This window comes from Epinephelus lanceolatus, chromosome 6, assembly GCF_041903045.1.
Source record: "Epinephelus lanceolatus isolate andai-2023 chromosome 6, ASM4190304v1, whole genome shotgun sequence".
NCBI classification, from domain to species: domain Eukaryota; kingdom Metazoa; phylum Chordata; class Actinopteri; order Perciformes; family Serranidae; genus Epinephelus; species Epinephelus lanceolatus.
The window spans coordinates 23403884-23431564 of NC_135739.1; the positions used below are offsets into that span (position 1 = coordinate 23403884).

Sequence of the window (27681 nt, forward strand, 5' to 3'; positions counted from 1 at the left end):
TAATGATAATAATACATTTTATTTAAAAGGTGCCTTTCAAAACACCCATGGTCACCCTACAGATCATAAAATAACATGCAGAACAAGAGACGTGACTTGGGCACACAGATAATGTTGCTATGATATGATCGGTAAGACTGTTACAAAGTTTGATAGGTGGCTTTTGAGATGGGATTTAAAAGATGTTATGCTGTCAGACTGTCGACTGTGTGTGGGGTAGGGAGTTTCAAAGCCTGGAGGCAGTGCAGCTAAAAGCCCTGGCACCCATGGTGTTGAGGCATGAGGTGGGAATGGTCAGGAGACCAGCAGAGGAAGATCGCAGTGAGCAGGAGGAGGTGTACTTCTGGAGAAGGTCAGAGAGGTAAGTAGGGGCTAGACTGTGGAGGGCTTTGAAGGTGAGCAGAGGGTTTTTGTAGTTAATTCGGGAGAGCCAGTTGGATCAGAACAGGGGTGATGTGGTCGGATGAGTTTTAAAATCTCAAATATGTGGACATGGAGGAGGTTTTTTTTCAATCATTATTGTATCAATATCATAACATTACTTAGTAATTATATTATAAAGCACAGGACACATTAGGTCACAATGGCATCCTTTCATTACTTGAACATGTTTCTCAAATATAATGTAGCATAAGACTCAATTTTGTAGAAAGATTCCTTTATTTTGAATTCAACACTACACATGACTTATCGTACACATGAAAAATAGTGGATGGATCATTCTGAGAAGTGACAACTATGAGCGAAAATGAGTTACATATATCAAATGAAAGCTCTCAGTGAGCTCTTTCTACTGCCAAAAGGATACATGTGAATTCTAAAACAATCAAGAGTTATTACCAAAAACTAAAAGACTTAACACTGACCACACTGAGCTGGCCAAAAAGGCTGTAAGTGAGAATATTTTTTCAATAAATGTCAAAACATTGTCATTAATATATTATCACCCACATGCTTATGAATTTTTATGTTATAGATTAAAATGAATAAAAATCTGAACCAAGTATGGTCATTTTTTGTTCCCGCTGTCCTGTAGGGTTAGTCATATGTCACATACGCCTCTCTGGTTCTTACCCATTTATACACTCTCATATGCAAGCAATTCAAATTTACCTCGGCAAACTATATTATTGCACTGTGAGGATAATTTAATCCTGAAACAGACAGAATACTACATTAATTATTAGGCTACTAAAATAACAACCTCACTGCTTCCAGTTGCAGTGTGTAAGATGTGTCAGCCTTGAAAAACCCCCCAGTTAAAATAAGTGAATGAAAGTATCATTACCTGACATTAAGAGTAAACCTGAGATGATGCTGATGCTCTGCTGAGACGCTCTCATGCTGGGTGTTTCTAATGGAGCAAATATTCTCCACAACCACAGATGTAATCATGTGTAAAGCAAAGATAGCTCCTACTGGCAGTATAAATGCATGCACACTTGTTTTTGCCACTTAGTAGGACACCGAAATGACTAACAGTAGTTCTCAGGAGACTTAGCCTTACTTTAACCACAACCATTACATGCCTAACCCCAGCCCATAACATCCCTTAACCCTAAACAAACACTTAAATATAGGTATGTAGGTAAGGTATATATAAAAACTTGGTTGTTAACATTGTAGGAACCAGCAACTGTAAATGGGTATACATACATTAAGTTGTCCCATTAGCTATTTAAATTGTGGATATATTTTATTTAAATACAGACCTCGTGAAAGACACTTTCCAACTTTTATAATGCAAACAAATGCACAGATAAGATATTTCTATCATTTTGAGTACATTCAGTCCTCCTGCATATAAAAATATATATAAATGAATAGATGCAACAAAAAAAAGCAGCATGTGAAGATGAGTCATAAACATACGCGGGACAAGGACTTGTTGTTCCACACCTCCGGTAAGCGCTCAACCATTTTATTTTTTTAACACCTCCACCTATGGGAGTTTTGATCTGTTCTATTCTCCAGTTCCTCCTGTTTCTGATTTTACTTTGTTTCTCCTGCATCAAACAAGTCAGACTCTGAATTATCTACTAGAGCCACTGAGAAACCAAGAAAGAAAAAAAGACTACAATATGTTTCCATTTAATGTAGTTTTATAACTAGGTTTGGGAACAAAGACCAAGACTTGAACACATCCCATTCCCAATAGTCTATAGCATATCTGATGCATTTGATCTCTCTTCGACACATTTCTCACACCCCACCCACCCAATCCCTTCTCGCCTCTTACATCTTTTTCTCTGCTCCTTTCTGCATACAGGAACCAGTAGGGGCTCTATCCGAAGCCAAGCTCACAAAGAGACAACTCCCCAACTCAGTCTCACTCCCGGGACCTCTCCTGCGTTCCTGCCTTTGACCCAACACATTCATCATAGCGCTTGCCTGCTACCCAGAAATCCAGCCTTCATCCCTCAACCCTCAGTCTTCCACCCCTTCATCCCTTCATCCCTCATCCCTTCATTCCTCACTCTATATCCCTTGATCCTTACCCTGTCATCCCTAACCTTTCATCCATCTGGCCCTCGACCCTCATCCCTACATCACTCAACCCTTCACCCCTCATCCATTCGACCCTCGACCCTAATCCCTTCATCCCTCTATCCTCATCCGTTCATTCTGTAATCCCTCGATCCTCACCCCTTCATGCTTTCCTCCGAACCCATAATCCATCATACGCAATAAATCATTTGAAATCTTTACCTGATTGGCATGGTCTTTGTAAGTGAATATCATGTTATGTGCAAGTTACTAAATATCCAGATAGCTACAATGGTGATAAAGCAGACCGTGATGAAGACAATGTACAAGCTGAACAGCAGACGGTCAATGACTAATCCGATCATTTGCCATTCAGCCGAGGTATTGCTCCCATGGAAGTGTTGGTCTATCTGGAGGCGGATGGCCACGAGATCTCTGCTCAGTTTCCTCAGTTCATCCAGGACTGGATCCCGAGGAGGTTTCTCATGAGGTGTACCACCAGAGACACTCTGAGAATCTCTTAAAGAGATGATGCTGGGACTTATTTCTGGATAATAAAAAAAATCAAGAGTGATAGTGTGAGACAGGTACTTATACTAATTCTGATAATCAAAATATAAATGATAGATCTCTATCTTCAAATGTAACAAGAAAACATGTCAGCAATCTAAACAAATGTAATAGCAAATATAAAACTTTGGCTGAACAACATGGATGCTGGCAGCAGCACGGGGGCAAAGCCAAACATGGTTCATCTGCACACATTGCAATGACACACAGCTGGTTGAATATCGCAGCATATAGCAGCAGTAATAGTGACAGAAGTAATACAAAAAATAATAATGACAGTGTAATTGTACCTCTAGCAGGTTGGTGAATGGAGACTGTGATGCGGTTGCTCATCTTTTCTTGAGGGAGACAAACAACAACAGCTAGATATCGTAGCACAAGGACACTGATCCAGTGAGGCACCTTTCTGTACTTGCTGGCGCTGAACTGAATGTTAGTAATAAACACTGTCTCCAACAGGCTGGCCACCATCAGAGCAAGACTGATTGAGAATAAAACGTCTGCGGCAAAAAACAAACAAAACAAAAGGATTAAAAAGTTAAGAGACGTTTTTCATACATATTTACATTTACTACAAATTTTGAATATACTCATATGACAGGTGTCACTCACTTATTAGAGGTGTTGTATTTCCAGTGACAGGCAGCAGGTCGTTCATGATGAGCAGAAAAACGGTGTAGCCCAGGATGAGGGTCATCTTGAAGGCGGACCGATCCACACTGTGGGGAGGCAGCAGGAAGCTGAAGAGGTCCAGTGTGATGAGGAAGCAGCTGGGGATCAGGAGGTTCACCACGTAGAGGATTGGCCTACGTCTCAAAATGATCTTGGGATAAAAACAAGTACAAAGCTTCAAAATTTTAGTCAGCATTCACAATAGTGGTCTAATTACCATTAAGAAATTACACATTTGCCAGGAGTAGTAAACTCCTCCACCACCCTCAGACCTTTGGTGTTCCCCAAGGATCAATCATCGGTCCTCCTTTGTCCTCTGTTTACATGTGTACACTATGTCAAATTATCCACACAAATAATGTCCACTTCAGTCAACTGTTCAAACTTTTAAAAATACCGATCTTTTTTCTGATACTGTTGTATTTTATCGTTTTTTAGCAGTGACATATTTTTATCCAGATTAAGAGCCTTGATGCATTATTTTATCAAAAAAAAATAAAAAAATGTTTTTTTTAGACTGGTATGGGTAGAATAAAAAAGACCCTGGTTCACTACCTACTGCTCTGACCTGCCGCACTGAGACGACAGGGGTTGAAAACAACACATGGACTATACAAATTTTGGCTGGGATTGCGTCATTTTAATACAAACAACAATTTCATCAAAATAATTTCAAAGATTAATCACTTAAATAAAATCAACATAAATTCTACACACAGTTTCTCCAAGGTGTCACATCTGATTTAAGAAATGTTAAGCAGATAATCACTTGTATTCATCATGTGAACATTGAATAAAATATATATAACTTACAAAGAATTTGAGCTCAGAGTAGGTTCCCTCTGTAATTTCAAGGGTTGTTTGAGCTTGTTTGATATCCACAAGCTCCCACTCTCCTCTGGTCTGCAACACAGCTCTGGACTCCTCCAGGATCTCTGCAGCTGAATGTCTTTGAGTCATCTCTATGTCTTCAGCTGGAATAAAATTGTAGGAAAGTCTGTTTATATTAGATGTCCAGTCTGTGTGAAATGTTACTTGTGATGCACATGAGTAGGGTTAAGTTGTCAACATGAAAGTTGAGGTCATGGAATTTTGGGCTCCAAAGATATTTAAATTAATGTATTTAATTTGACTTAATTTCATATCACTTATGTGTTTGTAGTTTTAATGTTTGAAAATGCATAATTTCTGCAAAAATAATATCAGTTAACCTCTTAAATTGTACTCAGTGTACTCACCATAATTATAATGAAACTTAATGTGAAGTGAAGTTGCAGTTTTGAGATCAGGTGTTATTTTTCTAATTTTGCGCAGGCTTACCAAAGTGCAGGTATGGTTCAAAGGTCAGAGTGCAGTTTTGGACATCGAAGGGGAAAGTGTAGATGACTAATTTGCAGGTGGCGATCACTCTGATCGGCTTTTCATCAAATACACGACCTGTGTTGTATAAGTAGACATAAGGCGTTTTGGGAGATTTGTCCTCGTCCATGCTGGAAATGAACAGATTAAAAAACTCTTAATTGCACCTTTATACTTTTAAAAGACAGGTTTCATGTTCCACTAAACTGACTCTTTTCCAAGGGGTTCTGTAACAAATAATCAATGATTAATTAAACCATCAATAATTTATTATTTTAATAATTATTTCAAATTCATGGGCATGTGATCAAAACAAGCATATAAGATAAAGTGTGGCCAAAACAGCACAACAGCTATAACTGAGTACAGAAGTGTTGCCAGATAGGGGATAAGGTCTATTGATGGTGTATTTCCTTTTGTTTTCTAATCGATGAAAAAGTTGATAGGCTACTAAACATAATTTTAACTTACAACTCGTTGATGACGATGTCTGGGACCCAAAGCTTTTCTCGAGGGACAGAGACTCTTTTAGTTCCGCATTCCTTCTCATCCCAGCTCAGTCCATCTATATCCCACTCCTAAATTAAAGAGAACAACAACTATTTAACTGTGTCACTTTGTATACTTTAATCTAAAGGTTAAAGGCTCAGTGTGTAGTGTCAAGTATGATTTCCTAAGTGTATAACCAGGTTTTTATTTTGTTTTTATTGTTAAAACACTGCTGTTAAAATGTTTGGACTATACTCAGTCTATTTAAAAAAGTCTTGTTCACATTTTCCAGTTGCACCATGACCCTGCGAACTCAGAAAAATCAACATAATTTCAAATAGTATGGGAATTAAATGATGTTCCCTCGGTGCAACCAATCATATAAACCATGGGGATAATTATTCATTGATTCTCCATGTCACCATGTTGCACTGCCATGTTTCTTCAGTAGCCCAGAATAGACAAACCAAACACTGGCTCCAGATAGGGCCTAATGTTTTTAGCACAACCCTTTGGCATTTTACATTGTATAAATTAGCTTAGTGGCTAGCAGACTTTTGTTCTATACTCATACAAAGCCAGGGTCAGCAGCAACATTTAACAAAGGTAATGTTATAAAATTCGGCTCCATTACAACCCACAGTGTTCACCGACAAAACAACTGTTTTGTACTAAACACGTTTTTCAAACAAATACAATATGCTAACATTATTAGCACGAGCCTATGGCATTTTACATTGTATGAATTAGCCTTGTGAATAGCAGAGATTATGAACTTACTGTAGGATAAATCACACACAAGGCTTAAAATGTTATGTTTTTTAGAGGCTTTATTGTCTTTACAATTTATTGTTCCTCATCTGTAAAATTAAAGTAAATAAAAGCTAAAAAAGTTAGGCTACATCGTAGGGTACGATGTAGGCTCTTCGTTGACGCAGTTTCAGCTGGTTGCAATCTCCAATCCTCACCGCTAGATGCTACTAAATCCCCCTAAATCCACCTTTAAGTTTTGTGGTATTCTGTATTTTTCTTATTTTCAACAAATCTCACAAAAAGACCATAGTTAACAATATATGGATCCTACCAAAAAATATTTCCTGTGTAGCCAAAGCCTGAATTAGCTTATTTCTCTTTTGTATATGGAGCTGCAGTGAAAATGGGACTTCCAGAGTCTTTTCCAGATGTAATGCAAACAGCCAAAATTCCAGCCAAGGACCACAGCCTGACTCACAATTCGATGCATCATATTCATGCCAGCTTCAAAGCCATGTCACAAAAGCTTGGGATGGAGAGTTATGAAGTGTTTTTCAAGAGGGTTACAACTGTACCCCTGTACAATGTCTGTTTCAGCTGTTTCCATTTTACTCAGTCCGGCCCTTGGTCCCGGTCTCCAGTTATTTCTCACTTCCCTCAGGCTCATGCATTTCCTTGAGACTGTCTGGACTTGCCATTCCCCCTCCATCCACCAGATGCCCTCAGACTTTTCTATGTGTGGGCTGCTCACCTGTTTCCAATGTCTCTCATCATCCCTGTCAGTAGTTATACCAGCTGCTTTTCCACAGTCAGTTGCCAGATTTTTCGTGTTCCTTTGTTGCTCTTTGAAGTAGTTTTGAGCCACTGATACCACGTTATCCTAGTGGCATTAGGCCCCTTCTGTCTGGGTCTTTAAGCCTGTTTAATCACTGTTAATACATAGCTAGTGTTACAACTCACATCAGTATCAAGGTTGATTACATAGACTGTATATGAATGATGGACATAGCCACTTTGATGTCACCAGTGGGTTTGTGGACTCCTGTTTGGAGGCACTGTGTTCGGTATTTCAGCTGTCACCATCTTTCTCTTAGTTTTGAGACCAGGAGTGACCATATTTGGACAATGGGGTGGAGATGTGAGGGAGGGGTTGGATCTGATGCATAGATTGTGGTGACGCATCACGGACAGTCTGTCACGCAAAGTGGCCACACCTGTAATTATATGTAACTTTTTGTATTTGCGTTTTTCCGCTGCAAAGAAAGGTGAGTTTTATGAAAAACATCTTTCCAGCAGTGAAATACTTCTTACATAAAATGTAACCAGGTGAGTCATATTTTTACAGTCTATGATTATATCAAAATTGCCACACATACAGATGTCATTAACTATAAAGGCCTTTTTGTACCAGGCTGTAAACATGTTGGTATTTTTTTTGCTGTTATGTTGGGGATTTTAACATTAGGGTCTATGGGGATTGAATGGCTTCTGGAGCCAGCCTCTAATGGCCAGTTGAGGAAGTGCAGTTTTTAGCACTTCAGCGTTGGCTCCTAGAGGTTGCTGCTTGGTTGATTATAACAAGGGGAATTTTTGTATTTGACATTAACTTACATATTCTGGGATTATGTTGTAGATGTTTGAGTGACTGTTTTGCTGCAGACAAATATAAATAGCTTGTCGATATACATGGCACAAACAACCACTGAGTGAATGCTGAAGCAAAAAGTGTCACGACACTCTTGTTCTGCGAATACCACTTGATATCAATTTTTTTTTTACAGTCTTCAAAAAATTGACTACATTTGTATTATGTGTGTGCTTTTGTTTAAGAAAGGGTTTTAGACAACATTCTGAATTCATTCATGTTTTTGTCAGTGCTCTGAACACTTACCAGGACTTGCCATATGAATATTTTCAAGTTTTGGTCTTTTTCATTCTAGGGATGAGACACATACAATTATTTATGATCATTAAAATTCACTCGCAGAATACTCTGTTAAAAAAATATGCATCTGTATGCGCTGTCATGAATAGATTTTTATGCAGCTCATGGACTCACCACTCCTAAAATTCCCACTATAGTCAGTTCGATGGATACGTTCAGGACATCTGTAAAGTTTCCTACAGGTCGAAGTAGTTTTCTAGGAAATAATTCAGTCTCGAATGCATCAAACAAGGCCTTAGGAGTTGGGCTGGTGCAGTTCAATGATGCAACAAAACCTGCGTTGAAAAAGAGAAAGACAAAATCTAAATTCATACATACAAAGTCCAAATAAAAGTATTTTTCTTTTATTTGTATTTGCTCAAAAGCAGAAGTCTTGCTAAGACTTCATGAAATGTTTAACAAAATGCTTCATACCAGCCACATGAAATTATGTGATCCATTTTAAACACCTAAATCCACACATCTGTCCAAACAATCACCCTGTTGCTTGCACTCTTTACCATGAGCTCTGAGGCAAACCGTTTCAAAAATGAAGATTTTCCACTAAGTACAAGTTAGTGGATTAGATACATGCTGAAATGAACACAGACTCTTGTTCACTCCACAGTTCCACCAGTTTCTCCTCCCTTTTCACCGTCCAAGAGAGCTGACTTGTTCTTCTATCTTCCCAGAGTCCCCTCCACATTTACTATCTACCTGGTTTTTGCTTCTTGTTTGGTGCTGGAGAGAGCGCAGTTATTAATGTCAATATTCACGTCACTGATCGTCACTGTCTACACAAGTAAAGACTAAAAACTTATATGAAACTGTTTGATTGTGTAAATACCTCTAAATAAGTAACATCAGCAGCACTTTGTGTTAAGTACTGCTTGGTGAGTATTAGCATACTAACGTAGTAAACTGCAGTGGTAAACCTGGTGTACATCAGCATGCTAGCATTGTCATGTGAGCATGTTAGCTTGCTAACATTAGTATTTAGCTTAAAGCACCTCTGTACCCACATACAGCATCACAAGGTGTTTGCGTGGCTGTTGACTCTTACTCTTGACATATGTCCTACTTCTCTCAGCTTTACTTGCTACAGTAACTTACTGGTTAGTGGAAAGCTCTTTATTCGGTTAAAATAAAACACGTGCCACAGGTTTTCAGTCTTTTTGGTAAGAATTTGGTTTAAGATTTTACTTAGATTCTCAAAACTTTAGATTGTTTTTTGCTGTTTTTTCACATACAGTTCATAAACATCTTCTGACAGTATTCATCAATGTGCCACAAACTTTTATAAAACACATATCCAGTCATACATACAATGTATATATAAAATTCAAGGCAATTTTAAAACCCCAATATCATGTAGCCTATTTGCTTTGTATTAGCTTAAAGTGTCTCAAAGCATTACCATGGGAATAGGTTTCCTCCAGTATTTAACACATCAGTATTGTTTGCATTGTTTATTCAGTAGATAATGTAAATTCTTTCTTTCTTACCGTAAAGAAGTGAAAAAGTGATAAAAATTAGCCCGGCTGTCGTCACCTTTTTCATCTTGTTTGCATCAGCTCAACCACTTTCATAACTCGTCCCAGCGTTTTAAAAGGTTAAACCTGACAGTCTGAGTTTCTTGTTTCTGATTGGCTCAACTTAACTTACAGGTCTTCCCTGTCAATTATATGCATGCATGTCTAGTTTTTCAAAACAACAGTGTTGCAAACTAATCAAACAAGGATGTCTACTGGTGGTGTCAGTTTTCAGATATTTTTAACACACACCTCAGCATATGATGAGCCTAAATAAGTACTTAGTCACTCTGCTCTGCACCCATACTCACTCATTTATCTGAATGCAATCTATTTAAAAACAAAAACAGGCCAACAAGATTAATTTTTAAAACAAAATTATACATTAAATATGAATATTAAATGCAAAGAAATGACTGTTTATGTCTCTTTTGTGTTTTAGTGCTGCAGTCCTGGACTTGTTTTACTTATAGTTCTTAGGGAAAAAAGCAAACAGAAAAGCTTTTAGTGAAGCCATGAACAGGGTTATACAAGTTCACTGGACACCTCCAGGGCAGAGATTTCTGTAGGCAAAAGGATTCGTTGAAACATGCAAATATTTGTTGCTTGACTGAAAATGGATACTTCATATTTAGATGTGGAAAGTCCATGACCAAAAGTTGATATGTAATGAAGTCAGAGTGAAAATGTGTTGCACCAAATGCCTCAACTCCATTAATCCATTGATGGGTAACGTTAGCTGTGTGATGGCAACATTTTGCCGTGTCACTGTGTGTGTGAGTCTGTCACAGGCACGGAGTTCACACTCCTTCAGCAGTAGTGTCATGATAAACAGAGAGATGGAGAGTGGGAAGGAGAAGAGCTAAGATGGGCTGAGGGAATCATTACAGCACATGCAACTCTACAATGAAATGAGTTTTTACCTGTTGGAGCCTATCCCAGCTGACATTGAGCAGGGGGCAAGGTACACCCTGGACAGGTCCCCAGACTATTGCAGGGCTGACACATAGACAAAGATGACCATTCATACCTACAGGCAGTTTAGAGTCACCAATTAACCTGAATGTCTTTGGACTGTGAGAGGAAGCCAGAGTTCCTGGAGGAAAACCACGCTGACACAGGGAGAACTTATGATCAACTAGTTACTCTACTTCCTTCTGTTTACCCCCGGCCCTGAGGCAACACGAAAATGGACACTCCCGTCTTCCCAGGTTCAAGAACCAGCAACAACAGTTAAAGCCTGAGAGTGTTTATTTCTTACAAAGTATTCAAAGAGACAATTTGGCTTCAGGCTGGGCTGAAAGCAAAATGAAACTTCAGCACTATTCGGACGGGATTAGTTTTACATGGGCACGTGGGGTAATGTCACTTTACCACAGGGTGTCAGTAATAATAATGGCCAATTCGCACGGGATAAGAAATATCAATAAAACTACCACAAGTGGGAGGGGTAAATCCATTCACGCACCGCCGTCCCCTCCTGACATCAAGTGCGTATGATAGGACTGTCAAAAGCACCATGAATTTGAGTTTGAATATTTTCGAATTAATTTAGAAGAGTTAGAATATTTTTGAATTAATTTAGCTAGTAGAGTTCGAATAATATTAGAATTTATTATTATTATTATTATTATTATTATTATTATTATTATTATTATTTTTACAAAAAAAAAACAAACACAAAAAATAAGATGCTTATTGCTGACACAATATGAACGTCACACTCGGATGAAAACACCCGTTCTGACCTCACTGAAGTGCCAGGTATGACAAACTTCTGCCTCTATCTGAGCAATGTTTGGATACTTCAGTGCATAGTTTTCCACCACAAGAGTGGATCCTGGTCGGCTCGTGGTGGTGTCTCATTCTGGTAACGTTTCATCTCTTCTTCAAAAAGGGTAGGCATGGAGGCAGCAGGTGCAACACTCTCCCTGTATGTCTTCCCGAACAGGTTACACATCGCGAACAGTGCAGTGGGTGGTGTTGGCGCAGCGGGCTCCTCCGTCGGCGCCTCTCCCTCCGTCACTGCGTCCGTCTCTGGCCCGGCTTGTGCGCGAGCCATCTCCGCTCGAACGGGATTCGCCGTGATATACAACATTATTGATAGTATTAATTAATTATTAATGATATTCGAATGATCAAATTTAGCTTCGAACTTAGAAATAAATATATGTATATATATATATATATGTATATATATATAGACATATATATTCGGATATATTTCTAACTTCGATTTTTTTTTTGACAGCCCTAAATCACATATTTACTGCTGGTCTATTCGCACGGGATTAGTATTACCTGAGGTAATTGTCCGGGATCCTTTTACAGAAGGTAAAAGTCACGGTAATCTTTACTGACATCGTGCGGTAATGATTACTGACATGGCACATTCGAAAGGGACTAAAATCTCTGGTAATTATTGCTTTATCCCACATACCTATGTAAAACTAATCCCGTCCGAATAGGGCTTAAGATAATACTCTCACATTACCTATGAAAATGTAACAGAAAGACAACTCTTTAAAGGCGCTGTATGTAAGAATGTGGCCAAAACGGTTACTGCACTCAAATTCAAGTCGTGTCCGCCCCCCCCCCTTCCTCTACAGATTCGAGGTTGCTGGACAGCTGCACGCTGGAGACTGATTTGTTTGCCCACGGGCAGCTGCCGTGTCCTTGATCTTCGGTTTTCCAGTGGACTGTTCAAGCAAGTCCGGCTTCTCTGCTGCTAACGCTGCTGCCGGGATACAGCTGAGGAGGAGCCGGCTGCTAATGCTATGTACCGGGACACTGCTCACGCTGCTGCCAGGATACAGCTGAGGAGGAGCTGGCTGCTAATGCTATGTACCGGGACACTGCTAATGCTGCTCGCCGTGCTGCTGTAGCTCAGTCGTAACTGTAACTGATGCTGAGACTCTACTGACTGGGTGACTGGTAGACGGCGGTGGGTGGCGCAACAGGCCAAAACACAAATTCAGAACATAAACATGATTTGCGGACTTTAAAAATGTTTTTTAAATGCGAATATTCTGGCTGTACTATTGTTGTCGGTGAGATCAGTATGTTATATGGACATTATTCCTTAGTCTCTGTGAAATATTAGGAGGATTTTACGACTATTTGCTTTATATTTCTTACATATAGCTCCTTTAACCTAAAACAAAAAATGGAATTCACATTTCAGATTTTACACATAAAATATTCGTTATCTTATTGATAAAGATATGTAATCAAATGGCATTAAAATAAACACACACAGAAGTCATTCCACACTGGTAACAACTCCACCATTTCATTTTCAACACTGCCACCTATAGGAGTTACAATCTGTTTCATTCTCCAGTGCTCTATATATTGGGAATTCACTGAAAGGATATCCCTTTGAGATATAGCATCTCATTTTCAATGGGATGCCATAGACACAAATATACATTCATAGAGCAGATACAAACAAAAACAGCATTACAGTTTGTCAGTTTTTCATTGTACGTACACACAAATAAAAAGCACAAACATATTGTTCAAAGATGAGAAAAAAAAATTCCCAAAGCAGCAGAAAGAGATTAAAGATCTCAGAAAAAAAGGAAAATTATTACAGTAGAATTGAGCTTTGACATAAGAGACTGTCCATTCATAAAGACTAGAAGACCTTATGGTGTAGATATGGTTGTTGGTATGTGGTTATGGCTGTCTTCAATTGTTTAAAGGGACAGTTCACCCCAAAATTAAAAAATATATATTCATCCTCTTACCTGTAGTGCTATTAATCAGTCTAAATTGTTTTGGTGTAAGTTGCTGGGTGTTGGAACAAGATGGCACTCAGCTTGTGGTGCTCAAAGCACCAAGAAATAAAGTACATATGAAAACCTCAACCGCACTGTCTCTTTTCAGAGATCATGACCAGTTACTCAAGGTAATCCACAGACCTTGTTGTGAGCAGTTTCATGTGGGAACTATCCTCTTCTAACCAAACTATGCCTGCCAACTGTATCACCACGTAAAAGGAAACGTGCATCTACTGCTAGATCACCTAGCCCTGAGCTAGTTAATGTTATTGCTCAGACAAGGAGGACTTTGTTAATGTTTATATCTCTTGCTGTCACCCATGAGTAGATTCACGCTTCCTTCTGATATATTTGGCAGGTGTAGTTTGGTAGAGAGTAAAGAGTTCCTACATTAAACTGTTCACAACAAGGTCTGTGGATTATCTTGAGTTACTGGGTCATGATTTCAGGAAAAAGTGCGTTTTGGGCTTGAAGTGTACGCATGAGATTTTAAAATATAGGGTCTGTTATCAGAATATCTCCAATTAATTATACAGAAACTTTAACTTGGACTCAACCATTGATCTTAGGTTCATGAAGATAATTAATACTGGTTAAAGGATAGGTTCACATTTTTCAGTTCTGCTATAAAAAACATTCGGTATCCATATAAACATTAAAATAAGCTAAGCCTGCTGTAATCATTCCCTCTATACATACTGGATGTTTTCTGCATTTCATTTTGTTTTCCTGCATCAAATAACTCAGATTCTGAATCTCTTACTCGAACTACTGAATAATAAATCTAAGTGTAAGCTGCTAACTGGTCAAACTTTTGCTGATGATCCACATAACTGTCTGACTTAACTCTTCCATCAAGTCAGCTAAGTTCTGCGTTACTCCAGACCCATATGGATATGATAGTGATAAAAAGGGAAGAGATGAAGCCAATGTACAGGCCAAAAAGCAGACGGTCAATGACTAATCCGATCATTTGCCATTCCTCTGAGGTATTGCTCCCCTGGGCATGTTTGTCTATCTGGAGGCGGATGGCCATGAGATCTCTGCTCAGCTTCCTCAGTTCATCCAGGGCTGGATCCAGAGGGGGTTTCTCATGAGGTGTATCACCAGAGACACTCTGAAGATCTCCTGAAGAGATGATGCTGGGACTCATTGCTGGATATATATATAAAAGAAAACAAGATTACAGTGAGAGCATGGTATATGGTGTGTCACATTTTTTAAAAGCTAGGTACTTCTATGGCAACAATCTATGGTACGTTAACAATGTAACTTCAGCTGGCTTGGATGTTTTTATTTGTAGCCTATTATGCTTACTTTTCTCTTCCTGAGCAAGTAACCAGGCCATGCTGTAGGAAAAATATCACTGGCAAGTGACGACAGCTCAGGGAAAGTGAGTATAATCATTGTAGATGGTAGGTACAAGGTTTTAATGTAAATGCAATGGTATTTTGTTTCTTCTAATTTTAGGTATTGCTACAACAGCTCATAGGGTGAAAATCCTTGGCTCCATGTTGTCACGGATTTGTAAAGCACCTGGTAGACAGTGTACACCAACTACTGCTTGCAAAGCACTGCACCACACACTTTTAAAAAACCCCTGATTCTTTGATTCGGGCAAAGAGGAAACAGAAACCATGATGAATGGAAATTGCATTTCCTTTGACTACTAACAATGAAAGTCAAGTAGTCTTTCACCAGTGAAATGTTTTTAATGTGAAGTCAGCAGCAAAAAGAAATGTTTAGTTTGCATTAGCAATAACTTATTACACCCAGTTCATAATACTGCAAATATATATCAAGGCCTATTTCAATACCTACATCAGCGGGCCATAGGCTCAGTGACCAAAAATAAGATGAAGCAGCAGTAATAGTGACAGAAGTAATACAAAAATAATCATGATGATGTATTGTACCTCTAGCAGGTGGGTGAAGGGAGACTGTGATGCGGTTGCTCGTCTTTTTTGGAGGGAGACAAACAACAACAGCAAGATATCGTAGCACAAGGACACTGAGCCAGTGAGGCACCTTTCTGTACTTGCTGGCGCTGAACTGGATGTTGGTGATAAACACTGTCTCCAACAGGCTGGCCACCATCAGAGCCAGACTGACTGAGAATAAAACATCTGCAGCAAAACAAACAAAACAATTAAGAAGTAAAGAGACATTTTTCATTTTAACTTTAATTATCAAGGGCAGAGAGCATATTCACATTTATATTAAGTTAAAATTTAGTTGCCAGAGGAGCCATCAGAGGACAAGGTATTAATTGGTCAACAATGGCATCTGGTCAAGAAGAAGAATTGGCCACAGTGGTTAATCCTATACAACAATATATCACAGGTGTCACTCACTTATTAGAGGTGTTGTATTTCCAGTGACAGGCAGCAGGTCGTTCATGATGAGCAGGAAAACGGTGTAGCCCAGGATGAGAGTCATCTTAAAGGAGGACCGATCCACACCTTGGGGAGGCAGCAGGAAGCTGAAGAGGTCCAGTGTGATGAGGAAGCAGCTGGGCAACAGGAGGTTTATCACATAAAGGATTGGCCTACGTCTCAAAATGATCTTGGGATAAAAACAATTACAAAGCATCAAAGTTTTACTCAGAATTCACAATAGATATTTGCCAATAGTTGCAAACTCCTCCACCAGCCCCCTAAAAACTTATTTTGTTGTTTCTGATGCTTTTCTGCAGGCCACTCAGAACTTTGGTATTCCCCAAGGATCACTCATTGTTCCTCCTTTGTTTTCTGTTTACATGTGTACACTATCTAAAATCATCCATATGAACAACACCCACTACATTCAATTTTTTTTTTTTTTTTAAAAATACCAATCTTTTTGGCAGCTTTCATTACTGTAAATTCCTTCACCATTATCCTGTCCATGATGCTTCTCATCAAACATGACATTTGTCATAACTGATACTGTTGTATTTTATCGTTTGATCCAGATTACATGTAAGCACCTTGATGCATTATTTTATTTGTGTATATATATATATATATATATATATATATATATATATATATATGTGTGTGTGTGTGTGTGTGTGTGAATATTTGTGTTTAAAATAAGATATGAAGTTTGAATATATGAAATGAATGAAAATCCAAATATATGGAATGAACCTTTAATACATGGAATGAATGAATATATGGAATAGACCTTGAATATACTGAAAGAAAGTCAGAATATATGGAATGAAATCTGACGTCATCAAGGCACTAGCGCCATCTTGTGTTCCTTCTGTATGCTTGTATTGGATGCTGCAGCAAGAACACAGTGAATATGGGTGAGTCGGTGAGAGACATAGTGGTGGCAAATTTAAGGAATGAAGAATTAATGAATTAAATAACTAATTTCCACATTGGCTAATGCACGTGGTAATGTTAACCACACCCGATACCGCAGTATGGTATGAGGTGCCGTTTGTAAAATGGCTCGCACTGAAATTGACAGCAACATTATGCCACATTTCGCTTCAAACAATGTTGGTGAAAAAAAAGTGGTGTAAATTTTTTGAAGTCACTTTTTACCACATTTACAGCAATATTTGAAATATGTTAAATATCATGTCACAGTTAAATCTAAATATTAAATGTTAAATCTAAATGTTAAATGTTAAATCTAAATCTAAATGTTAAATCTAAATGTGCTTGGTGAAACTAAATATTTAGCCAATATGCAAATGCACACTGCCGGTCAGTGGAAGTACCAAAATAAAAGCTTGGGTGGTCATACAGAGGAAACACAAGATGGCGCTAGTGCCTTGATGACGTCAGATTTCATTCCATATATTCTGACTTTCGTTCAATATATTCAAGGTTCATTCTATATATTCATATTTGTATTCCATATGTACATACATATATATGTATATAAATGTATATGTACATACATATATGTGTATATATATGTATATAAAATGTAAACATTCTTTTAGACTGGTAGTCATAGAATAAAAAAGACCCTGGTGCACTACCCACTGCTCTGACCTGTCATACTGAGACAGTGGTTCAAAACAAATAAAATCTTTGCTGGGATTGTATCATTTTTCTGCAAAAACAATTTCATCAAAATAATTTCAAAGATTAATCCCTTAAATAAAATCAACAGATATTCTACACATGGTTTCTCCAAGATGTCACATCTGATTTTACAAATGCTAAAACAGATAATTATTGGTATGCCTCATGTGAACACAGAATAAAATATAATAGCTAAAATTACTTACAAAGTATTTGAGCTCAGAGTAGCTTCCCTCTGTTATTTCAAGGGTTGTTTGAGCTTGTTTGATATCAACAAGCTCCCACTCTCCTCTGGTATGTAGCACGTCCCTGGACTCCTCCAGGATCTCTGCAGCTGAATGTCTTTGATTCATCTTTATGTCTTCAGCTGGAATAAAATTGTAGGAAAGTTTGTTTATATTAGATGTCCAGTCTGTGTGAAATGTTACTTGTGATGCACATGAGTACAGTGAAGTTGTCAACATGAAAGTTGAGGTCATGGAATTTTGTGCCCCAAAGATATTTAAATTAATGTATTTAATTTTACTTAATTTCATATCACTTTTGCGTTTGTAGTTTTAATGTTTGAAAATACATAATTTCTGCAAAAATAGCAATTAACCTCTTAAATTTGCAAGTGACAATTTTTAGTGTACTTCAAGTACAAATCTGCCATAATTATAATAAAACTGAATGTGAGGTGAAGGTGTAGCTTTGAGATCAGGTGTTATTTTGGTGTTATTTGTTGGACTTTGCGCAGGCTTACCAAAGTGCAGGTATGGTTCAAAGGTCAGAGTGCAGTTTTGGATATCAAAGGGGAAAGTGTAGATGACTAATTTGCAGGTGGCGATCACTCTGACCGGCCTATCATCATAAACATGACCTGTGTTGTATAAGTAGACATAAGGCGTTTTGGGAGATTTGTCCTCGTCCATGCTGGAAATGAACAGAATAAAAAACTCTTAATTGCACATTTATACTTTTAAAATATAGGTTTTTATTTATTTGTTTGACAGGCTACGAGACCTTATTTTAACTTACAACTCATTGATGACGATGTCTGGGACCCAAAGCTGTTCTCGAGGGACAGAGACTCTTGTAGTTCCACATTCCTTCTCATCCCAGCTCAGTCCCGCTATATCCCACTCCTACATTAACCAGAACAACAACCATTTTAACTGTGTGTGCCATTTGTGTTTTCGCCCCTTGACGATGAGCAGTGTTGGAGAAACATTGATATTTTAATATGAACCTGCTTCATTCAGTGTTTTGACTTGACAAGGAAATGTACAGAAAATGTAGGGAAACTCTGACCCATACGCACGCACAATTTGGAGACAGGGGGAAACTGGCATCACAGATGGCGAGGTGATGAATTGAAGCAGATTGTGGAAATTCGATGTGAAAGGAATCATTATACTTATAATGATGTCTCACACACTTAAATTCACCTCATATCACACGTTTCTTATAGATCCACTTCATAAACATTCAAATGCAGCAGTGTTATTTGTGTTTGTGCCAGTGAGCCATAACTTTTTTTATATATGCAACTTTTGGTTGCAAAAGATGTGTCGTCACCTTAAATCTCAAATATTTCATTGCCACTGTCTCACCATCACATTCCCCACCACCACAGCACAGAGGAGAGGTTGCAGCCAGATTTCTTACAGTCTTCAAAAATGTGACTACATCTGTGTTCAGTGTGTGCTTTTGTAAAGAAAAATTTTGTCAGTGCTCTGAACACTTACCAGGTATTGCCATATGAATACTGTTAAGGTCTGCTCTTTTTCATTCTAGGGATGAGACACATACAGTTGATAATGATAATTAAAATTTACTCACAGCATGCGTAGTTAAAAAAATTATGCATCTGTATGTGCTGTCATGAATAGATTTTTATGCAGCTCATAGACTCACCACTCCTAAAATCCCCACGATAGTCATTTCGATGGATACTTCCAGCACATCTGTAAAGTTTCCTACAGGTCGAAATAGTTTTCTTGGAAATAATTCGGTCTCAAGTGCATCAAACAAGGCCTTAGGTGTTGGGCTGGTGCAGTTCAATGGTGCAACAAAACCTGTGTTTAAAAGAGAAAGAAGATATCTACATTAATACATAGTTATCCCAAATAAAAGTATTTTTCCTTCATTTGTATTTGCTCAAAAGCAAATCTTTCTTTGTATGCTATACAGAGTTTTGCTAAGACTTCATGAACTGTTCAACAAAATGCTTCATATCAACTACATTAAAATACAGTGATCCATGTTCAACACTCACATCCACACATATATCCAAACATACATCCTGTCAATTGCTCTGTTTACCATGCACTCTCTCTGCTTGTGATTGCAGATCCAGCCACTCCCTCCCACCCAACACCATTTCCATCATCTGACCTTCCCCACCCACAAACTCACCTGCTTCACATTATCCTAATCAGCCTTGTAGTATACAATATATCCAGGCCCATCTCCACCCAGTCCCTATCAGATTGTCTTGTTTAATCCACCCTAGCTCCTCGGCCTTCTTTACTGCCTGCCCCCTGTCTGTTACTGAATACCAAACTTTATAAAGATTGAAGTCTGACACCCTCTCGTCTCTAAAGACGTTTTTAGTCACACACTGTAAGATTTTGCAAAGACTGGGGATCTCGTAGGATCATTATTTGCAAGGCTACAGCGAGATTCCTTTTGAGATTATTTCCCATCCTGCTCCCTATAGAAAATATTACACCAAACTTCTTTTGAGAAATGTGATATATAAACAATTCTTTCTGTATCAACAAAAACACATAACTCTAGAAAAAGAAAAACAATCAAGTGTATTTGCATTTAAACTTAACATTTTGGATTTTGTTGCCTCAACTCACCACCAAGCTTTGCTGGTCAGCTGCTCCATTAAGTGGTAGGAGACCATGGGAATAACAAGCAAACAATCAATATTTAGGATTTATCACTAATAGACTAGTCTGTTTGTTGTTTACTGTCTACCGGGTTTACTTCTTCTTGTTTGCTGCTGGGGAGAGCTCAGGTAATTGTTGTTGACTAGACGAAAGACTAAAACTAAAACCTTATGATGATATTAAAAATGTTTGATTTTGTTGGATGGCAAGATGAGAAAAAGACTGACTTAAGACAATTTAAACTGAGTTTTGTGACCACCTCATGATTTTATTCTGACATTGGAAATTTATCTGTGACAGTGAAATTGCTTGAAAAGTCATTTGGTGTTAGGCCAGCATAATTTTGCCTATCTGGACAGGTCACCTGGTTTTGACTCTTGCCTGTTGTTGAACTCCAGTAAATAAGAACTTCTATATTACACTGACTGTCTTTGTGTCATGCTTTGGGGTTTGACGTTGTATTGTTTCTAAACCTTTACACTTTGTGTCATATAATTCAATTCAAATGAAATTCATAAAGCAATATGCCAATAAAATCTAAGGGTCTTGTTATACTCTATAAATGATTTTTAATCCACACACTACCTCTTTGTTTCTTTTCTCATTTTTGGCCATGAGTGATGGATTACCATGTTATCTGGTGTACACATTCTTCTTCCCATCAGGATGAACTGTAATAGATTTGGTGATCCTTGAACTTTTCATTTAGTGTGATCCTCAGGCTAAAATTTTAAAGTACCCAACTCTTTAGTACCTAACTGTAAACCAGGAACATCCCCATCAGCAGCACTTTGTGTTTAGTGCTGGTTGGTTGGTGAGTATTAGCATGCTAACATAGTAAACTAAGATGGTAAACATGGTGTACATCAGCATGCTAGCATTGTCATCGTGAGCATGTTAGCATGCTAACATCAGTATTTAGCTCAAAGCACCTCTGTACCCACATACAGCATCACAAGTTGTTTGCATGGCTGTTGACTCTTGTTCTTGACATATGTTCTACTTCTCTCAGCTTTACTTGATACAGTAACTGACTGGTTAGTGGAAAGCTCTTTGTTCGGTTAAAATAAAACACATTCCACAGGTTTTTAATCATTTTGTTTCGAATTTTACTTAAATGCTCAAAAGATAGTTTTCTGATGCTTTATCCACAAACAGTTCATAAACATCTTCTGACAGTATTCATCAATGTGCCACAAAACTGTTATAAAACACATATATGGAGATAAAGTGATAAAAGATACAAACATTTCATCATATTTGAGTTTACTTGGTGTTTAGTTTTCTGTGTTTAGTTTTTACAAATCATTTTGAAAGTTTCTAAAGCATTACCATGGGAAAAACAGCTTTTTTAAAAAATGTGTTGCTAATTTGTTAGATAGTGTAAATTATTTTTTTCTTACCGTAAAGCAGTGAAAAACTGATGAAAAGCAGCCTGGCTATCTTTACTTCTTTCATCTTGTTTGTGACAGTGTTACTGACAGTGCCTCACTTTCATAACTTGTCCCTGCAATTTACAGGGTACAACTGGAAAGTCTTAGGGAATAGTGTTTCTTGTTTCTGATTGGCTCAACTCAACTTACAGCTTTTCCTTCTGCATAATTTGTATGCATGTCTTGTTTGTCAAAACAACAGTGTTGCAGTGTTGACCATAAACGAATCAAGCAAGGATGTCTGGAAATATCTGATGTCAGTTTTCAAACATTTTTAACACACACCTCAGCATATGATGAGCCTAATCAAGTACTTTGTTAATCTGCTCTGCACCCATATTGACTCATTTATCTGAATGTAATCTATTTAAAAAATAATAACACACAAACAAGACAGTTTATGTCTCTTTCTTGTCTTTGTGCTGCATATGTCTGAGCAGTACAGGCCTGGACTTGTCTTACTTAGGGAAAAAACCAAAAAGAAAAAGTTTGTTAAGGACATGAACAGGAGATTTCCCATGGGTAAAAGCAAATATTTGTTGGTAAAATGTTGCTTGACTGAACATACAGTATACAACACATTGAAATAGGGGGAGAGGATATAGTGCGAAGGTGTGATGTAACATGTTACTTTCAAATAAAAGATTTCAGCCATTCTTTCCGTTTCCTCTCTGTTTATCAATAAATCACAAGGAGTATGAGAACATGTGCACAGTAGTCCCTCCAGGATTTCAAGGTTTTTTGGGGGATCATCGTGGTCTCAACATAGATTGCATAAAATCATGGACAAAGCCACTGTGATGACACCAAGTGGATTGTGGACTCCCGTTTTGAAGCCTTAAGTTCACCATCTTGGTTTTTTGGAGCCAAAAGTGGCCATATTTGGGTGAGAGGCTGCCACTGTGGGGTAATCTGGGGTGGATCTGACTGAGAAGTTGAGGAAACTCAAAGTGTCCATTCAAAGTGAAGTGAAAAAGTTAGAAATATCTCAAACCAGTCCCAGCAGTGACTTATGATGAAGTAGTCACTCTACTTCCTTCCGTTAGGCCCGGGCCCTGAGGCAACATGAAATGGACACTCCCGTCTTCCCAGATTCAAGAACCACCAGCAACAACAAATTAAGTGTTTATTTATTACAAAGTTTGCAAAGGGACAACTTGGCTTCAGGCATAGCAAAATGTAACAAAATGAATGTTCTCACATTTCCTACTTAATATGACAACTCCCTGACCTAAAACTCGAAACAGGAGAATAATGATTCACACAATCATTCACTCAGCCAATCAGGGATGCTCAGTAGACTTACCTGAGAGGTGGGTGAAAATCCTTGGCTCCATGTTGTCACGGATTTATAAAGCACCTGGTAGACAGTGTACAGCAACTACTGCTTGCAAAGCACTCCACCACACACTGTAAAAAAAAACCTGATTCTTTGATTCGGGCAAAGAGGAAACAGAAACCATGATGAATGGAAATTGCATTTCCTTTGACTACTAACAATAAAAGTCAAGTAGCCTTTCTGACTCACCAGTGAAATGTTTTAATGTGAAGTCAGCAGCAAAAAGAAATGTTTGGTTTGCATTAGCAATAAATTATTACACCCAGTTCATAATACTGCAAATATATATCAAGGCCTATTTCAATACCTACATCAGTGGGCCATAGGCTCAGTGACCATCATGTTGCCTCATTTGGCAAAATAAATGAATAAATAACTAAATAAATAGATAAATAAATGAAAGAGTAAAATAAAAATAAAAATGAAAATAAAATAAAATAAAATAAAGATAAAAATAAAACTAGCTAAAATATGAAGGAGAATTAACCTGGGGTTGGCTTTCACTAGCTTTTCCGAGAGCCTTTAAGTGCATCTCCATGACAAATGAACAAACTCCATTTAAGAGTTTATTAGTTTATTTAGCTTTTTAGTCAAGCTTTGGTTAAGATTATTTTCATCCAACTACTACTTCTAAGATCAAGAATGAAGAATGAACTTTCACGCTCAGTTGCATAAAAAATGATTAAAATAAGGTGAAGCAGCAGTAATAGTGACAGAAGTAATACAAAAATAATCATGATGATGTATTGTACCTCTAGCAGGTGGGTGAAGGGAGACTGTGATGCGGTTGCTCATCTTTTTTGGAGGGAGACAAACAACAACAGCAAGATATCGTAGCACAAGGACACTGAGCCAGTGAGGCACCTTTCTGTACTTGCTGGTGCTGAACTGGATGTTGGTGATAAACACTGTCTCCAACAGGCTGGCCACCATCAGAGCCAGACTGACTGAGAATAAAACATCTGCAGCAAAACAAACAAAACAGTTAAGAAGTAAAGATACGTTTTTCATTTTAACTTTAATTATCAAGGGCAGAAAGCATATTTACATTTATATTCAGTTAAAATTCAGTCTCCAGAGGAGCCATCAGAGGACAAGGTATTAATTGGTCAACAATGGCATCTGGTCAAGAAGAAGAATTGGCCACAGTGGTTAATCCTATACAACAATATATCACAGGTGTCACTCACTCATTAGTGGTGTTGTATTTCCAGTGACAGGCAGCAGGTCATTCATGATGAGCAGGAAAACGGTGTAGCCCAGGATAAGGGTCATCTTAAAGGAGGACCGATCCACACTTTGGGGAGGCAGCAGGAAGCTGAAGAGGTCCAGTGTGATGAGGAAACGGCTGGGCAACAGGAGGTTTACCACATAAAGGATTGGCCTACGTCTCAAAATGATCTTGGGATAAAAACAAATACAAATTCTTAAAGTTTTACTCAGAACTTACAATAGACGTTTGCCAGGCCTTTGGTGCTCCCCAAGGATCAATCATCGGTCCTCTTTTGTTCTCTGTTTACATGTGTACACTATATGAAATAATCCAAATAAACAACAGCCACTACAGTCAGTTCTTAAAACATTTTTTAAATACCAATCTTTTTGCCAGCTTTTGTTAAATTCCTTCACTGTTAGTGTGTCCAGCATCCATGATGCTTCTCATCAAACATGACATTTGTCATAACTGATACTGTTATATTTCATTGTTTTTAAGTATTGACATATTTTGATCCAGATTAAGAACCTTGATGCATTATTTTATCAAAAAATGTAAACCTTTTTTTAGACTGGTAGTAGTAGAATAAAAAAGACCCTGGTATACTACCCACAGCTGTGACCTGCCATGCTGAGATGACTAGAAGATTCATCAAATAAATAAAATCACACACAGTTTCTCCAAGGTGTTACATCTGATTTAACAAACCTTAAACAGATAATCAGTGGTATGCATCATGTGAACATACTGTAGAATAAAATAAAATAATAATAAAATTTTGTGCAGGCTTACCAAAGTGCAGGTATGATTCAAAGGTCAGTGAGCAGTTTTGGATATCAAAGGGGAAAGTGTAGATGACTAATTTGCAGGTGGCGATCACTCTGACCGGCCTATTATCAAATACACGACCTGTGTTGTATAAGTAGACATATGGGGTTTTGGGAGATTTGTCCTCGTCCATGCTGGAAATGAACAAAATAAAAAACTCTTAATTGCACGTTTTTTTGTTTGACAGGCTACGAAACATAATTTTAACTAACAACTCGCTGATGATGACGTATGACGTATATATATATATATATATATATATATATATATATATGTATATATATATATATAAGTATTTAGTGTATAATTACGTGAAAGAAGAATCGTGTTTTTGTTATCTTAGAATGCGTTGTACATATCTACGTAGGGAGTGGAGGTCCATTCCAGACAGCAGCTACTATGAGTCTTAACCTGAACTGAGTTGATGAACCCTGAGATGGGATTCAGTTTCAGAACAGCTGAATTTCTTCAACTCTGAGGGTCAAATTTTTATGGCTTTGCCCCCGGTCTCACCTCAAAGTTGATGTACTCTTTCACTGTCATCCTGGCATCAAGAGTGGTAAAGGTGTCAATTGGAAACCATCCAGATTTCAGTTTGCTGAATACCATCCTGGGAAATTCAGTGTTTTGACAACTCAGCCAGATTAACTGCCAGACCAGGGTCATTAACTATGCTTTTAAGTTCACTGATCTGCTGAAATCCAAGCAGCAGGGAGAGACTCCAACTTGCCCACCACCAAAGAATCATGTCTTTCATAAAACAGACTGTTTTCTTAAGGACTTAATACTCTACCTCCAATAAAACCACATCCTCTTCCTTTTTTGTCTCTCCACACTTCTGTCCCTCTATCTGTTATACAACACATCTATAGGAGTCACCCCAGCTCTATCTTACTCTCACCCTGGTGGAAATAAGATAAGAAGACCAGATGTGGTCTTCTTCCTGAGTAAAAACTAAGTTTCTCTTGTTAACCAACTTTAAATGTCTCTTGAAAGTAAACTATACATTTTATCCATGTTCTAACATTTTAACTTTGCATAATCCTTGTTTCTTAGTTGATTAATATTATTTCCACTTCTGTAGGTCATAATATGAGTTAGATATAATTTCATGTGTTTAATTCCTCATTTAACATAGAGTCATACTGCCATCCTGTGGCGATAGTTAAGAAAGATTCCGTAGGAATCCCATATTATAGTTCAAGTTAAGAGATAGTTAGATTGATCAATCAACTTGTCTCTATCAGTATAGGCTTTCTCATTTAGTATGTTGATGTAACTGCAGACTAGTTTGTAGTGTTTGTGCACGAAACACTTTATACTTGTGTTCCACTGATATATGAAGTACAATAATCGTATTAAATGTAATTTGATGTTAAGAGCCGATTTTGACCATAATGGGAAGAGTATGTGTCTATTGTGCCTAACATGTTAAAGTATATAATTCACAAAATAAAGTTCATTAAGTTTCCTCCGAAACTAACTAAGAGACCCACCTTGCCTCAAACACGCCCACTCAATCTGGTCAGATAAAACTATTGAGCTCGGCGCATCTCGCTCACTTTTCTGTTACTTTACTTTTTCTTCACTTTTTACTTTTAATTCACTTTACTTTTATTTTTGCTTTTTCATTTTTCTCTCTTTTGCTTCCTTTCTTTTGCCGTCTTTCCTTCTAGTTATACTCTTTACGCTTTAACCCGTTACGCTCTTATACTCGCTTCCCGCGTAACCCTTTCTTTCTTACGATAGAAATTATTTTAAACTTTTAAGTTTTGCTCGCCATGTCCAGGATTGCCTTATTTGTCCTGAGTTTTCCTTTGTTTTCTGTGCCTTCAGAAACATTCTACCCAAAGAGACGAAGTCAGCTGATTCCAACATTTTTTATACGCTCTAATAGTCCATCCATCCATCCATCTTCTAACCGCTTCATCCTCTTGAGGGTCACGGCGCGCTAAGAATAACTTTGATAAAAATATCGAACAGCCGACGAGATTATTTTCAACCTTATTATAAGCGAGAAGCCACAGCCAAATAGAGGAGCTACTATTCGACCTGCAACTCCATCAAAGATTTATCGGCTCCAGTGCTGCCAGCCACCTGCCAAAGTTATTTGCTAGATTGATTCATGATTTATAAGTGTACTGACAAATTAATAATTGGTCTCCAGAGTTATTAATTTGATTACAGTCACTTGCCTTCTAAGTGAAGGTGGTGCCCCAAATTTATGACGAGAGCAAACATTTTCTAAAGGTATTGCTCCTACACTACGTCTCACCATGGTAACAGGTAAATAATCTGCAGGGCCTCCATTTTCATCCAGTGGATGTAGACTCTTACATATTACTGATATTATATTTTATGAATTCATGAAACAAATA

At 37.8% G+C, this 27681-nt stretch overlaps 1 protein-coding gene across 1 annotated transcript; it reads right to left on the reverse strand.

Annotated features, from left to right (window-relative positions):
• Positions 1–2232: 2232 nt before the first annotated feature.
• LOC117254045 (uncharacterized) lies at positions 2233–25912 on the reverse strand. Its single transcript, XM_078169121.1, has 19 exons — positions 25817–25912; positions 24450–24660; positions 24012–24221; positions 19502–19662; positions 19333–19377; positions 18623–18729; positions 18348–18517; positions 17809–17969; positions 15926–16136; positions 15488–15697; positions 14451–14726; positions 8390–8550; positions 8222–8266; positions 5560–5666; positions 5050–5219; positions 4543–4703; positions 3670–3880; positions 3348–3557; positions 2233–3034 (listed from the first exon to the last, which is right to left on the reverse strand). Exons 1-19 carry the CDS (start codon positions 25910–25912, stop codon positions 2739–2741), a joined length of 3219 nt encoding a protein of 1072 aa, XP_078025247.1. The 3' UTR covers positions 2233–2738.
• Between the last annotated feature and the right edge of the window lie 1769 nt (positions 25913–27681).

Bases quoted from the DNA above. Each gene is read 5' to 3' on its own strand.
- LOC117254045 (XM_078169121.1), bottom strand. From the start codon at position 25,912: ATGGTATTCAGCAAACTGAAATCTGGATGGTTTCCAATTGACACCTTT. The intron at 17,970-18,347 runs GTAAGCCTGCGC...ATTTTATTCCAG, and splicing joins TGAACCATACCTGCACTTTG to CTGAAGACATAAAGATGAAT. The intron at 8,551-14,450 runs GTAACGCAGAAC...TTTTCAACGCAG, and splicing joins CATATCCATATGGGTCTGGA to GTTTTGTTGCATCATTGAAC.